The following is a 14550-nucleotide window of genomic DNA, read 5'->3' on the forward strand; positions in this document are numbered from 1 at the left end:
GCGCGACAACAACGTCACTTGACCGCCATTTCCGAGTTCACTACCGATGTGCGATACATCAAAGGAAAGCAAAATCAGGTCGCAGATGCTCTATCCCGAGCCTCCATCGACTCCATTGAATTTCCTTTGGACTTGGATTACTCCGCTTTAGCAACCGCGCAGCTTGATCCGGAAGTTCAAGCATACCGCACGGCTGTGACCAATCTCAAGTTGCAAGACATACAGTATGGTATTTCCGAGGACACCATACTCTGTGATGTTTCTAAAAACGTCCCACGCCCCATTGTACCCAAGTCTTGGCAGCGTAAAATTTTTGAAATTGTGCATGGTTTGTCGCACCCATCTATTCGAGCCACCCGCCAGCTAATTGCTTCCAAATTCGTGTGGCATGGGATGAAACAGCAGGTTGGATTATGGGCACGGAACTGCATACAATGTCAAAAATCGAAAATCCAACAACATGTACGTTCACCGCTCGAAAACTACCCGCCTCCACGGGCTCGTTTTGCTCATGTTAATGTGGACATAGTCGGTCCACTTCCGTCTTCACAGGGCAATACCTATTTGTTTACAACGGTCGACCGCTTTACGAGATGGCCAGAAGCTGTGCCTCTTCCTGATGCTACCACGCCAACGTGTGCTAGGGCATTTGTTTACCACTGGGTGTCGCGTTTTGGTGTACCTTTGGACATTTCCTCCGACCGTGGTCCACAATTCACGTCTGATTTATGGACATCTTTCAATAGGTTTCTTGGTGTCAAGCTTCATCGCACGACGGCTTATCATGCCCAATCAAATGGTCTGGTCGAACGTTTCCATCGACACTTGAAGAGTGCCCTTATGGCTCGGCTCACCGACAGCAATTGGATGGACGCTCTGCCCTGGGTTATGCTTGGAATCCGCACCGCTCCAAAAGAAGATCTCGGGACATCGTCTGCTGAGCTCGTTTACGGTTCACCGTTGACTGTACCTGGCGATTTCATTGGTTCAACACCCACCGAACCGTCCCCGCGTCAACTTTTGCCCGCTTTGCGGTCGGCTGTTGGCAGGTTCCTGCCGACACCAATGTCGCGTCACTCACATCCGCATGATAATGTTCCAAAGTCATTGGACACTAGCGCTTATGTATTCTTGCGCACAGACAAACATCGCCCGCCTTTGACACCTCCGTATGAAGGGCCATACCGGGTCATAGCAAGAACACACAAAACGTTCACGCTGGACTTCGGTGGACGCCAACAGACAGTTTCTGTTGACCGTTTAAAACCTGCCCACGTCGACCTGACACGACCGGTCCGAACGGCTCAACCACCGCGTCGAGGAAGGCCTTGCAAACAGGGTCGAGTTCCGTCCAACGGGCAACCAACATTATCACCAGACTCTATTCAACGCACGCGCTCTGGTCGCATTACTCGCCCCCCTGCCCGTTTTTGTTTGTAAATTTTGTTGTCCGCTTCTGGCGGGGGGTTATGTAGCGCTCACTTTACCGCATTTTAGCGAAGCGGATTAATTGCCTTTTTCGCCACGTTTCTCTTTTGCCGCTGTTGCGTAGACTCGTTGAGTCATTCTTAACTTTGCAACGGAATAAAGCTGTGTAACGCTTTAGCATGCTCTTTATTTCATGCGATAAATTACACTTTGAATCGACAAGAGTCCTGCCATATGGCACGCCAAGACCACAGATGCAAGACACATAATTGAAAAGAAACTTTTAAGGGTATTTCTGAACATTTGCGAGCAAGAAACGCAACAACAGAAGTTGGGATATGAATTGTCACAGTGGTTAAAAATAACACCTGAGCTTAACGCATTACTTCAATCCGCTCGTTTTGCGGATGTCATCGATAAGGTTACAAAAAACATAATTAGGACATATCGCAAGCATTACAAGCGATTATTCGTATACTTGTTCAACTTGATTCCGGATGAATTTGTGACGTCACAGGGACATATTTTTGTATGATGTAAAACCTTGTCCCGACCTTTGAGGTACCATAATTTGTGGATTCTCCTATGTTTGAAACTATTCGATATCTGCAATATAAGGTGCCTTCTCCTATGTAAACAATGCATTGTTTTGACACGAGCGCCTTACGTGGCGTCAATTTCGCTACAACGCAAAAGGTTTACAATTTTTGGTCGCCGCAGGTTTACGATTTTTGGCCGTAGAACCGAAATACTTGGAAATATGTTTATTGCGGATGAACCATTAGTTTTACGCAAAGTTGCCATGACCATGTTACTTGCACTTTAAGCGCATTCCTGAACATTTACGACCAAGAAATGCAACATAGGTGGAATATCAATTGTCACAGACACAGCTTTAATAATGACACATAAAACTCCACGCATTACATCAATCCTCTCGTTTTGCTGATGTCATGGGTAAGGTTACAAGATACATAATTAGGACCAATAGCAGGCAATGTAAGCGATGATTCGTGTACTTTGCAATGCCAAACCGCTTGGTTATTCCGCCTAGATCTGGACATCATCAGTATACGAATGTATGTTACACCTTAGGGTGGCCAATACGTCGTTTTACTATAACTGATGAATGGCGTCTGATTTTGTTTTGTCTTTGGAAAATATATTTCATGATCGCAAGACAACTATATGCAAACTACTTTGCGAAAACTCGACCCAAATCGAACGTTTTCTTCTCGATCGTATTCGCTGGCATGCTAACTATCCCTGGTACATACAGCTATATGACTATTTTGTCCCGAATTTTGCAAAAAGGAAACAAGTGACCGACAAAACATGGCGATCAACAGAAAATTAACTAAGTGACCAGCGTAATGTCATTAAAATCCATTCAGACAGCGTCCGTCGCGATACACCATTCGACCTGTGATACAGATCGTTTACCTACTCAAACACAGCAATACTATATGTTAACAATCGAATTTACAGACAGGAGTCTTGAACGATTAAACGTCAAATCTAACCAAGACGTTGAGGTTTGTTGCCCAAGCTCAAAGCGTCGAGGCACGCTGTTGCCCAAGCAAAAAAAAATCGAGGCACGCTACGTTTCCGCTAGCGGATACAATTAACAACTGATCGACAAACAATTGCTTGTTGATCTCGTCTCATGTCGCGTGATGTCATCGTGAAGGCAATGGGAACCGTTGCATTCAGGATCGTTTACCTACACAAAACACAGCAATACTATATATGTTAACAATCCATGCACGACCTCAGCCACCTAAGATCTTGTGGCCCACCAATCGAATTTACAGACAGGAGGTTTGCGATTGGCACATTTTATGATATGTCACTCGTCACGATTGATTCAAATTCGAAATCCATCGCTCATTATATTACAAGGATCTGTTATCCAACAGTCTTGAACAATTAAACGTCAAATCTAACCAAGACGTTGAAGTTTTTTGCCCAAGCTCAAAAGCGTTTTGCGTTCGTAGCAAAGAGAGACGTGTTCGCCATTGTAATTACTGCAACTGTAATGTGACTGCAAAGTCCAGAAACTTTAAGGTAACGTTTGCTGGGTCGATTTAAACAGAGGTCGAACAAGTGGTCCGACAAAACATGCCGATCGACAAAAAATCCGACACATCGGTCTTGTGATAAAGATAGCAACTACCTACTCGAACATGTCAGTGCTCCATGCTCGAAAACAATCCCACACGCAATCAGGTCAATGTTGGGGTATTCAGGGTCACCGAAGACCTTGACCCTGAATACTCCCGACATTTCAAATCCAACTTATTGGCAAGGGTCAAGCGAGGGGCAATACGAACGCACGATGTACCAAGTCTTTGTATGTTTATGCTTTTCAAGAGCTCTGAAAACGAGGCACGCTGAATTTTCGCTAGCGGATACAATTAACAGCTGATCGACAAACAATTGTTTGTTGATCTCGTCGCAGCTCGCGTGATGTCATCGTGAAGGCATGTCGCGTGATGTCATAGTGAAGGCATTGGGAACCGGTTGCATTCAGGATCGTTTACCTACACAAACACAGCAATACTATGTATGTTAACAATCCATGCACGACCTCAGCCACCTAAGATCTTGTGGCCCACCAATCGAATTTACAGACAGGAGGTTTGCGATTGGCACATTTTATGATATGTCACTCGTCACGATTGATTCAAATTCGAAATCCATCGCTCATTATATTACAAGGATCTGTTATCCAACAGTCTTTAACGATTAAACGTCAAATCTAACCAAGACGTTGAGGTTTGTTGCCCAAGCCCAAAAGCGTTTTGCTTTCGTAGCAAAAAGAGACGTGTTCGCCATTGTAATTACTGCAACTGTAATGTGACTGCAAAGTCCAGAAACTTTAAGGTAACGTTTGCTGGGTCGATTCAAACAGAGGTCGAACAAGTGGCCCGACAAAACATGCCGATCGACAAAAAATCCGACACATCGGTCTTGTGATAAAGATAGCAACTACCTACTCGAACATGTCAGTGCTCCATGCTCGAAAACAATCCACACGCAATCAGGTCAATATTGGGTATTCAGGGTCACCGAAGACCTTGACCCTAAATACTCCCAACTTTGCAAATCCAACTTATTGGAAAGGGTCAAGCGAGGGGCAATACGAACGCACGATGTACCAAGTCTTTGTATGTTTATGCTTTTCAAGAGCTCTGAAAACGAGGCACGCTGAATTTTCGCTAGCGGATACAATTAACAGCTGATCGACAAACAATTGTTTGTTGATCTCGTCGCATCTCGTGACGTCATGGTGAAGGCATTGGGAACCGGTTGCATTCAGGAAACAATTTACCAGATAGTTTCACAAACGCCACACGACCACACAGTGAACTGCGTGTGTCCTCGAATTCCTTGGCGATGACATCTGAAACAAAGTTCACACGCTCAAGATAAAAATAGAATCACGATTGCGACACCGGAAAGAGACAAACAATAGGAGAATCTTATTTTACTCCCAATCAAGACCGGAAGGCTCATGAGTAACTGTGAGTATCTCCCTGACACATGTCCCCCTTTGAAATGCATACGAAAGAGAACGGAAGGAGTACTCTTTCCTGTCTCCCTAACCGGAAAGAGTAGCAGAGAGACAGGAAGGAAGTCTCCCCGTTCTCTACTCTGTCACCCTTTACTACTGACGTGCATCAAACTTAAACTGGACGTCGAGTTCGTAACCCTTGAGAGAACCCAATTCAGATTCAAACAACTGTGGAAACTCTTCACAAAGTGTTCGACATGCATTGTGCAGGTTATCATCGTGAATGGCGTTAACGGGCCTTGATGCCTCATCTCTCCCATAGAAAAGACGGTCAAGAGAAATCTTCAGTCGCCGGATGCCGTCACGACCAAGAAGGTTAAGTCGTGGAATGTCAGTAACAAGAAATGTTACCCTCGTTTTCTCAGAGTCATATTCTGCATCCACAGTAAAATAGCCGAGAACTGGCATAGGATGAGTTGTTGCGGACTGTTACCGCAAATCCGGTTTTCGAAGTTGTGGGCAGCCTAAGAATTTCCACGCAGCTTTACATAGAAAGTTGGCTCCCGCCGCTGTTATCATTTCCAGCAAGCAGGACTTTGTTTTGATAACGACCGGTACCTCCAACTTCGGTGTTTCTGGTGCATCAACGTTTCTGGACACGCTGTTAATAGACCGTGCTGTTGCCTTTTCTTGTTGCAAACCGATTGTAGATGACCGGTTCGCTTGCAAAAATTGCAGATAGCTTGCTTGAAACGGCATTCGTCAGCAAGGTGAAAACGACAATTCATCGCTCTTCACCTTGAATACTGCTTTCAGAACAGCTTCATTGCCAACAGAGCAGATGAAACGAGTCCTTAACGCTTCGTCCAATTGGTCGGAAATGAAGGAAAGTGACAGGTACTGGCATCTTGACGAATGCGTGCTGCAAGTTCCTGGATCGATTCCCCCGGCTTTCGCTTCATTTCGCTCCAAAACTTAAATCTTTCCCTCACCAAAAAACGCTTGGGGTCATACTGTTCATCCATGAAAGCTTTAATATCCTCCATCTTCAAATGATTTACTTGTAGGGGTGGGGTACTCTGCGATGCCAGGTTGGCCAGAAGCTTGTACACTGTGCCAGTTTGATTCGTCAGAAAAACTTGTGCTCTTCTTGCCTCCGGTACTTCGTGAGCCTTGAGAAAAGTGCAAAACCTGGAATCGACAGCGCTGCAATTAGGCGTGGCCTGGGGTGCGCTGATATGGGTGGCAGAAATACCAACACCTTTGCGTAGTAACGTCATCATAGCTTCCATCTGCTCTTGATGTCTCCGTTCCTGCTCTTGATGTCTCTGTTCCTGCTCTTGATGGCGTCGTTCTTGTGCTTCTTGCACTGCATGCTGAGCTTCCATCTGCTTCTGCATCAATTCGAAAAATTTCTCCATCGTTGAGAATATTCTTCGACTGCGTGAACTCGTTCAGTACAAAATCCGTCCTTGTTGCCAATGTTGTATTCTAGTATTCGACAGAAGCATCAAGCAAATTAAGACTGTCCACTGGGTAATGCAACCGTGGTTATATTGGGAATGCGGCTAATCACATTCCTGCGCAATTAACGTTGGAATGTTTACAGGGTGCGAAATCATACGATACAGGGTAAAAAAATGTCACACTTCAATGATCACAACAGGTAGTATTTTTTTAATTGCCACATCATCAAGTAGCCCTGACCGTGTGCAGGTCTTAGGCAAAAACGCCCCAAGCTGGATTCACTCGTTTTGCTTCTGATTCAAATCGGTTATAAGTCATTGTTGACATGACTTGGGTCGAACCAACTCAAACCTATATTTCGTCATCACTCTTCGGCGAATATCTTTTTATTTTGGCGCGAAAACTACTTTAACGCATCGTCTGACTATTTAGTTAATGTCTGATCGAAGCAAATAGATCTGTCTCAGTAATAAAACAATAACTCACGCCAGCAACAATTACAAATTTTACATCGAAGCCCTTCATCCTCCGGATTGAAAGTGAAGAATACCCAGCTGAATACATCGCCTTTTTATGTCGTTGTTGCGATCTATTCTTGTCATTCGCTTGTGTCTTGTGCGCGGTAAAGACAGTTGGGGGCAATGGTCTCTGGCAATTCAATTCTCAAAATCAATGTAGCAGAGTTTCAGTTTCGTCGATTTTGCCTCGTGACAAATTACAAACTGGAGCTTTCACGTCGTCGATTTTCCCGGGGTTTCAAATTGAGACTCGTCCTATTTCCCTATAAACCACGGGAGGTGTTTTGCTACCAGGAAATCTTGTTCATATTCTGTTTCATCCATACAAGTTAGCAACCATCGTTGACTTCTTGAGAAAAGCTCTCACACTTTGGTGTAAAAAGTCAATTTGCGCAGGAAGTTTACTTGACCACGTGGTCAAGGAATTCAAAATCCTTTGGATTGCAGTCAAACGTTTTAATCAAAATCAAATAAATAGCGATGGTGGGTGTTCAGTCGACCGCCAATCTTATTATGAAATGTGTTGAGGTCAACGTTGAGACTAAGACGCCTTGAGATGTTAACAGGATTCCCTTTCCATGCGTGCAGTGCGTAATACACTTATAGATAAATACTTTAATGTCCGACAAGGGACAATGAACGCATTTAAAGCACACAAGTACAACACTTTCCCGGTGTTGAAAAGAACGTTTTCTATACATCGTAGAGTTGTACACAGTCGATACCATGGCACAGTAGTTGCAAACAAGGTTACTTATGTACACAATACACTAGTCAACAGTGCTTACCTTCTGTTCGAAATAAAGTTGCCAACGCTTCATTCGGAGTACGAACATAATATTAAGATTAGTGAAAACTCACACAAACACCGGTTGTGGAATGATTACTTGTGTGACCGAAGTTAGTTGCCTAATGTTCAAGGGGCGAGATATCATAGATCTAAACTAATAGCTTACCCAACCCAAACTGTGATTTCTAGCAAGGTTTGCCAACACAAACTTGGTGAACATTCACGTTACTCTGCACTTACGGCCTTCCGTTCAAACCTGGTCATGGTAAATACTCTTAGGATAACAACATGTAAAATGCAATCAGAGGTGTTCCAAAATAGTTGTACTTCTCGAAGCACAATTTTGATGCCTTTTAGGGAAATCTTCATAAATTCTTGAGCAAAGTTCCGAAATTATTTAAAAATAGAGAAACACAAGCCAATGTTTATTATGGACTGGTACACATTAGTTTGGAGTTGGATAATTTAGGGATTTGCACAACCTACACTAAAATCAAGTTGCATCACAAAAAAAATCGCATTTCAAAATAATAACAAACAGTCCTTGTACAACACATGTTAGAGTAATTATATGACCAATGCCAAACACCTACTGTGGCGAGTAAGTTCAACGATCAACGTGAAAACGAGACGCATGACAAACATTTCTTACAGAACACATGCCAATCTATGATCAGCTTTAATGCACTTCATGTAAAAAATGCACGTTAAAAAATACATGCATGATTTGCCTTTTTGCCAAGTAACTTTGGCATCAATCTTAGACTCAATCTTTTTCCTTTACCCAAATTCATCAACACAACACATGTTGTGTTTCTACATTAGCCTTTTACATAGCTTAGCTTTCGTACAACTATATCCCCCAAGGCACTTAAATTACTTACGACCATTGTATGCAACAATTTGCCTGAATGGCGGCCATTATTGTTGGCCGAGGATGCATTGCCTACAATTCAATACAAGATCAGTCCTTACATTAGCCACGTGGCCATCTCCAGCTATTGTGTTGGTTTTGATCAGGAATTTAGATTCCTTGGCTAATTATGCCTCCTTCATTATCATCACGCATACACGATTACCTCACATGCAATTTGAATGTTCATGAATTATCCATGACTGGATTAATTGATTACACAGATTATCTGCTTTCCGCCTTTTAGTAGAACGGATTGTTGTTGTTATTATGCTTATGCTCACATTGATTCAATATAAATTGGGATTGCGTTGTTTTTATAAACTCACTGTTGCAATGTACTCTTGGTGTTTGATATTTTATGTTTTTTGCTGTTGTTTGCTGTTTGTTGCATTTTTCTTTTTCTATTTAACTTGAAGACATCAGTGTACAATTTAATAAAGTTTTGTGTTGGAGCTATTGATGTTTTTCTTAAACCTGACCATAGTTATGCTCGCTGATAATGACCTTATTGTCCTCCTGTCAGCATCAACCGACAAAACAATTAGTTCTTCTCACCCAAATAAGCTATGTGATTATTCTTTCATTGTTTGTGGAATAAATTGACTTAAGATTATTCTGATTGGAACCCGAAACATTACAATCCTCTACCTACACAATTTATCGACCTAGTTTCCATCAAAACAACTTCAACAACTTTACGAGCCACCACAAGTAAACAACCGGGTTATGTCACTGATTATTTCGCCCGCCAGCATCCCGACCAATCAACGTGTCACACATCTACCTTAAAGCCAAAACTACTCAAGCGTATCAAACTAATCAAGACATTCTGGGTGAAACAAATTATTACAAAAAAGTGAGGTGAAAAAAAAGTTTACGTGACCAGAGGTAAAAATAAGGATATTAAACCAAATGTGCGACAAACAAAACGAATAACAAATCGTTTAAACTTGAGCTTGAAAACAACGATCTCTTGAACAAAACCCAACATAATAAATGTGCAAAACAACAACATACTCTTGGAGAGCTGCGGACAGGGTGTACACACTGTTTCGACATGTATGGTCTTGGTCTTATCAGTGCAGCCCTGTGCTAGCTTTTACACTCGAAGGCACACTAATGTCCACTTTGTGGTACCACAAATCAATACTCTGTCTGCAGCTCTCAACAACATAAAAACTTCACCATATCCTCCATACTATTAAAACTACAAATAAATCTTACAAAGTATTGATTGCCCTTCAGACATTTCGTACTTCGCGTTTCGACGACAAATCGTTTCGGGGCTTGGGTTTTGTCAAATCTCAACACCATGAAGCGACAAGTGGCGGAACATTATCCGTTCTAGAAGGAACGTTTTATTACGTCATAACGCAATATAATCAAACATATGGGTGTCAGTTATCGCTGATTTAAACAGGACGAACATTTTCGTCATTGTTTTATCAGCACATGCAAATTCGTTGCGTCATAGCTTTTATTAGACGATATTTCGAAATATTTACGAGAGAAATTTGCAAATTTGCAAATTAAAAATCCTTTTTGTAGGCGAAGAACTGAAGTCAACTTTAAAAGATAAAGTGGAATCCATCGCCAGTGAAGAATCATCACTTGCAGAAATTACCCAACGAAACATAACACCAGTAAACCTATCTATAGTCAGCAAACCACAACAAATTGATGACGAGTTTCAAGGACATTACCATCGTAGAGAGGAGTTGGCTAAAGTTTACGATCGACCATCCGGTGACATCAGCCCTGAAGAAATGTTTACTCGTGCAAAGCAAACAGCACAAAGAGAAGCAGAATGGAAATTTAAACCAGAACAAGTGGAAGCAAAACGCCAGTACGTGGAAAAGCATGGAAATATTGTTGGTGTTGTTGGTCAAGCGGGTATCGGAAAAACTACTTCATGCAAAAAATGGGCTTTACAAGCTTTGCATAGAGAGTTGTTTGGGAAAATATCCTTCATCTTCTACATTACAATCCGAAACATAAATTTCAAAACAAGCATGATTTTTCTTCGGTTTCTCCTCCACGTCATGCTACTTAGCTGGGAATACAATCCAGAGGTAGCTCAGGGCATAATGCAAGCAATCAATGGTGATCCAGATGTTCTCTTGGTTTTCGACGGAGTAGATGAAGCAGCTTTTAAATCCTTCTCAACTGAAGCTCCCACTCCCCTGTTAGATGAAAAGAATAAAGCAGAAGTTTATCTCAAGCATTTACTGAGTGGAAATTTGCTTCCACGTTCCCGGAAGATATTTACGTCACGACCAGCTCCATTCTACGAACTCCATTCTTCACATCGACCAAGGTTTATTGCTCAGATACTTGGATTAACTCCAAACTCACAGAGAGAACTTGGACAACAGATATGCGGTGCAAGATATGACTCTGTACAGAACAAACTTGAACAAAACACCAATATGTTCTCTTACTGTTACGTTCCGGTTAATTTCATACTGACTGTCAACTATCTGCTGAGTCATGATGATGACAGTCAGCATGTTTCGCTTACCCGTGTTCTGGCATCTACTTGTGTTCAATACTCACAAACTGAACACCTGAAGAATGAAAATCCACAGTTGAACAAACTTTCAAAACTGGCCTGGGACGGATTTCAGAACAAGAAAGTTGTCTTCAAAGTACAGGATTTCAAAAGCGCAAAACTGAAAGGCTCAACAGTTCATGCTTTTATGAATACCTCAATTACAAAGCAGGGAAACTTAAAGTTGACAATACTGGACGGACATAAACGTAAATATTTTTCTCATCTCAGTTGGCAAGAATTCTTCTCCGCGGTTTACCTGATGACGATCATGCCTTTAAAAGAATTCAAGAAACAATACACCCGACTTACCGATGCCAGATGGGAGGTTGTTGCCAAGTTCGCATTCGGAATTTGTGATTCTTCAGTTTTCAACGATATTGAAGTCGTAGTTCCTGGGTGTTCACGTGAAGATTGGAAAGCGAAAAAGAAGCTGATGAAGAATCTCGTATCGTCGTATATGGGGGAACCAAACAATCAAGCGATACTTCGATGTTGCAGCTGTGCTCATGAAGCGAACGATGAGGAGATAACTTCAATCGCGTCCTCCTTACTCACTGATGAGCTAAACCTCAGTAACTCATCGCTCCTCCCGACCGACCTCGAGAATCTCACCTTCGTGATTCAAAGGAGAAGTAAACCGGTAAGATGTTGTTTATGCATTTCCTGCACCCATGGCGGAAATCCTTGGGGAGGGGGCACAGGGGACTTTGCCCGGTATTTGGGTTGGTGAGGACATAACATGATTGGTCCCCCTAAAAAACTTATAGTATTCAATATTTGGTGTTTTAACTCCCTCTGATATAAAGTCTTCTTCGTCGGATAAATCAATTATTTGAAAGACGCTCATCCATAGCTGCATCGTTTCGGTCCAAGTCATCATTTTGGTCGTAATATGAACTCACAGTCATTATAACATATAAATAACCGAATAATTTCATTGTTTGTGCGCATAATTCTAGCGAGAGATCTGTGTTATTTCGTTATTTCGACTGTTGTTAAACGCCATTATTTACTTGATTCCCTACTCGTACTTTGTTTAACATTGATATTATTTCAATCAGATGAAGATGCTGAACCTCTACTACAACAATATAGAAGACCATGGGGCGGTTTACGTCGCCGACTGCATCCAAAACATTGAACAAGTGGATCTGCGTAGATGCGGTCTGACAAGTGTTGGTGCCAAACATATATTCGAGAAGATTGAACGGTTGAAGAAACCGGTAAGTAATTTCATATCTTAATTGGAATAAAAGGTTAATTCTTGAGGGTGGAAATTACATTATTATTTTACAACATGTGTGTCGTGATGTCCACATGGGTCGCTCTATGTATTTCTGGGGGTTAGAATTAAGGGTGAATTTTTGCGCAAGATTTGAAAAAGCAAAATCGATTAAAACTTACTTGTGCAAAGACGGTTCTTCATATACAAAAGGTCAGTTGATTCCTGTTTGTTATTCAACATCCTTTTTCATATTCTTTTATTCGTAATATTCTCTGTGACGTAACAATGTTTTTTCAAGGATTGCTTGTCGGGTTTAATTCTATTGATCTCATGCATTTGTTGTATATTAACGCTTATTGTTGTTACAACAAACACATTGACATGGTATAGTGAGGTCTTGACAACTATTTGCTGCCCACAAAAAATGAGACATATACATTGGAACGGTATTTTCGTTACGGGAACAGAATTTTCGTTGTCTGTAATCGGTCGACCGTCAATCGTTCTATGAAGTGTAATGAGACCCGCGTTATGCGTGAGACACCTCGGTTAATTGACTGGATTTCCTATCCCGGCGTGTGGTGTGTAATAAATGTAGAAAGCAAGGTTTCTTAACGCTTCAATTGCCCATTTTGAATCGCGACGCTTTTGTCTGATGATTTACATGATCTGCTCCACCGAGCTTTGGAAAGAATGCGAAAAGATCATCCCTCGAGCGGATCAGAAATGTTGTGGGGAAAAGTATTGCATTGTTGTCGGACGCGAGAAAATATCGCCGTTCCCCGGAATGGTTTCTGACGTGAAACCGAAACTGCAATTAATTTTGAAGGTTTTTTGGCTTTCGCCTAATAAGACATGGACCATATGGTCGACACGTGACCAAACGATCGGCAACAATTGTACAATGACGTCACACGTCCAATTCGTGCGTAAGTGGGAATTGCGGATCAGCGCTGGGCGATTAAGCGGTCTGCTGCCGGTTGTTCACCGGAAACATATTATTGTCGGTTCGGACCGCCGCCTGTTTGCAAACATCTACCAATGTGAAAACTATGTCAGTCAGTGGCACGTTAGAGTTAATGTTATAAACCCACCTACTATCACGGTTGATCACTGGTAAATTTTGCTGGCTAGTTTGTTGGATGCGCCTGCGCAAGAGTCTGTTTTACAAACGAGATCTTTTATCGCTTGGTAAAATACACTTAATCCTCATCAATCGCTAAAGTACGCGTTGTAACTCCTGTTCTTCCGATGCCCGGGATCGGTTCCGATGAATGTGTCAAATCACGCAGGATCCGGTCTATGATATCCGACCCGGTGCACGTTGTATCGATTATCGAGGGGTTGGGCGGCATTGCACGGAATCACCTGGACTGCTGTTTTGTGCGCCGGTCGCGAGCGTGTTTTGCAAAGCAGGCGGAGATTTTGGAGATCTGCGATAAATGCAATGACTACATTCAAATACAGTTAATATGGAAACTGTCTTACCCGAGATTGCTCACGCTTAACGCACCCGCTAACGTGGTCCTGTTTCGCGTTTCTGACTTTGACAAGCCTAGATTAGTCATCGCGTCACTTTATCGCCCGGTAATGGATTCCATTTCCCCGCATGCAGGAAACATGTGACTCTGATTCGGTTCAGAGAAATCCACAACGTAGCGACTGGGGTTCCGAATCGTGTTGTCCGACGTCAATCATGGAATCAAAATATTGATCACTAAATCCGGCAGAAGAAATTGAACTTTCATCTTGCCACAATCCTCACAAACTGCACATCGGCTACATTCATTTGCATTTGATAACTCGGATAATTATTTGGTCTCGTGTTATCAGGCTATAATTGTTTAATATCACTTATCTGTGTTGTTATTTAAACTTTGTTTAATATTGATATTATTTTATTCAGATGAAGATGCTCAACCTCTCGGACAACAATATAGAAGACCGTGGTGCGGTTTACGTGGCCGACTGCATCCAAAACATTGAACAAGTGGATCTGAGTGTATGCGGTCTGACAAGCGTTGGTGCCAAACATCTATCGGAGAAGATTAAACTGTTGAAGAAACCAGTAAGTAATTTCTTATCTTAATTGGAATAAAAGGTTAATTCTTGAGGGAGGAAATTACATTATTATT

At 42.1% G+C, this 14550-nt stretch overlaps 1 protein-coding gene across 4 annotated transcripts in view; it reads left to right on the forward strand.

The window, feature by feature from the left end:
* Positions 1-14550, forward strand: part of LOC145905965 (protein NLRC5-like) — a 48642-nt gene that overhangs the window by 17500 nt on the left and 16592 nt on the right. For all 4 annotated transcript variants that reach the window (XM_082993303.1, XM_082993304.1, XM_082993305.1 and 1 more), the window contains exons 7-9: positions 10185-11830; positions 12252-12413; positions 14322-14483. In XM_082993303.1, the coding sequence (XP_082849429.1) occupies positions 10185-11830; positions 12252-12413; positions 14322-14483 (1970 nt within the window). The remainder of the gene's footprint in view (positions 1-10184; positions 11831-12251; positions 12414-14321; positions 14484-14550) is intronic.

The sequence above is a fragment of the Ascidia mentula genome, chromosome 6 (genome assembly GCF_947561715.1).
Source record: "Ascidia mentula chromosome 6, kaAscMent1.1, whole genome shotgun sequence".
Taxonomy (NCBI): Eukaryota; Metazoa; Chordata; class Ascidiacea; order Phlebobranchia; family Ascidiidae; genus Ascidia; species Ascidia mentula.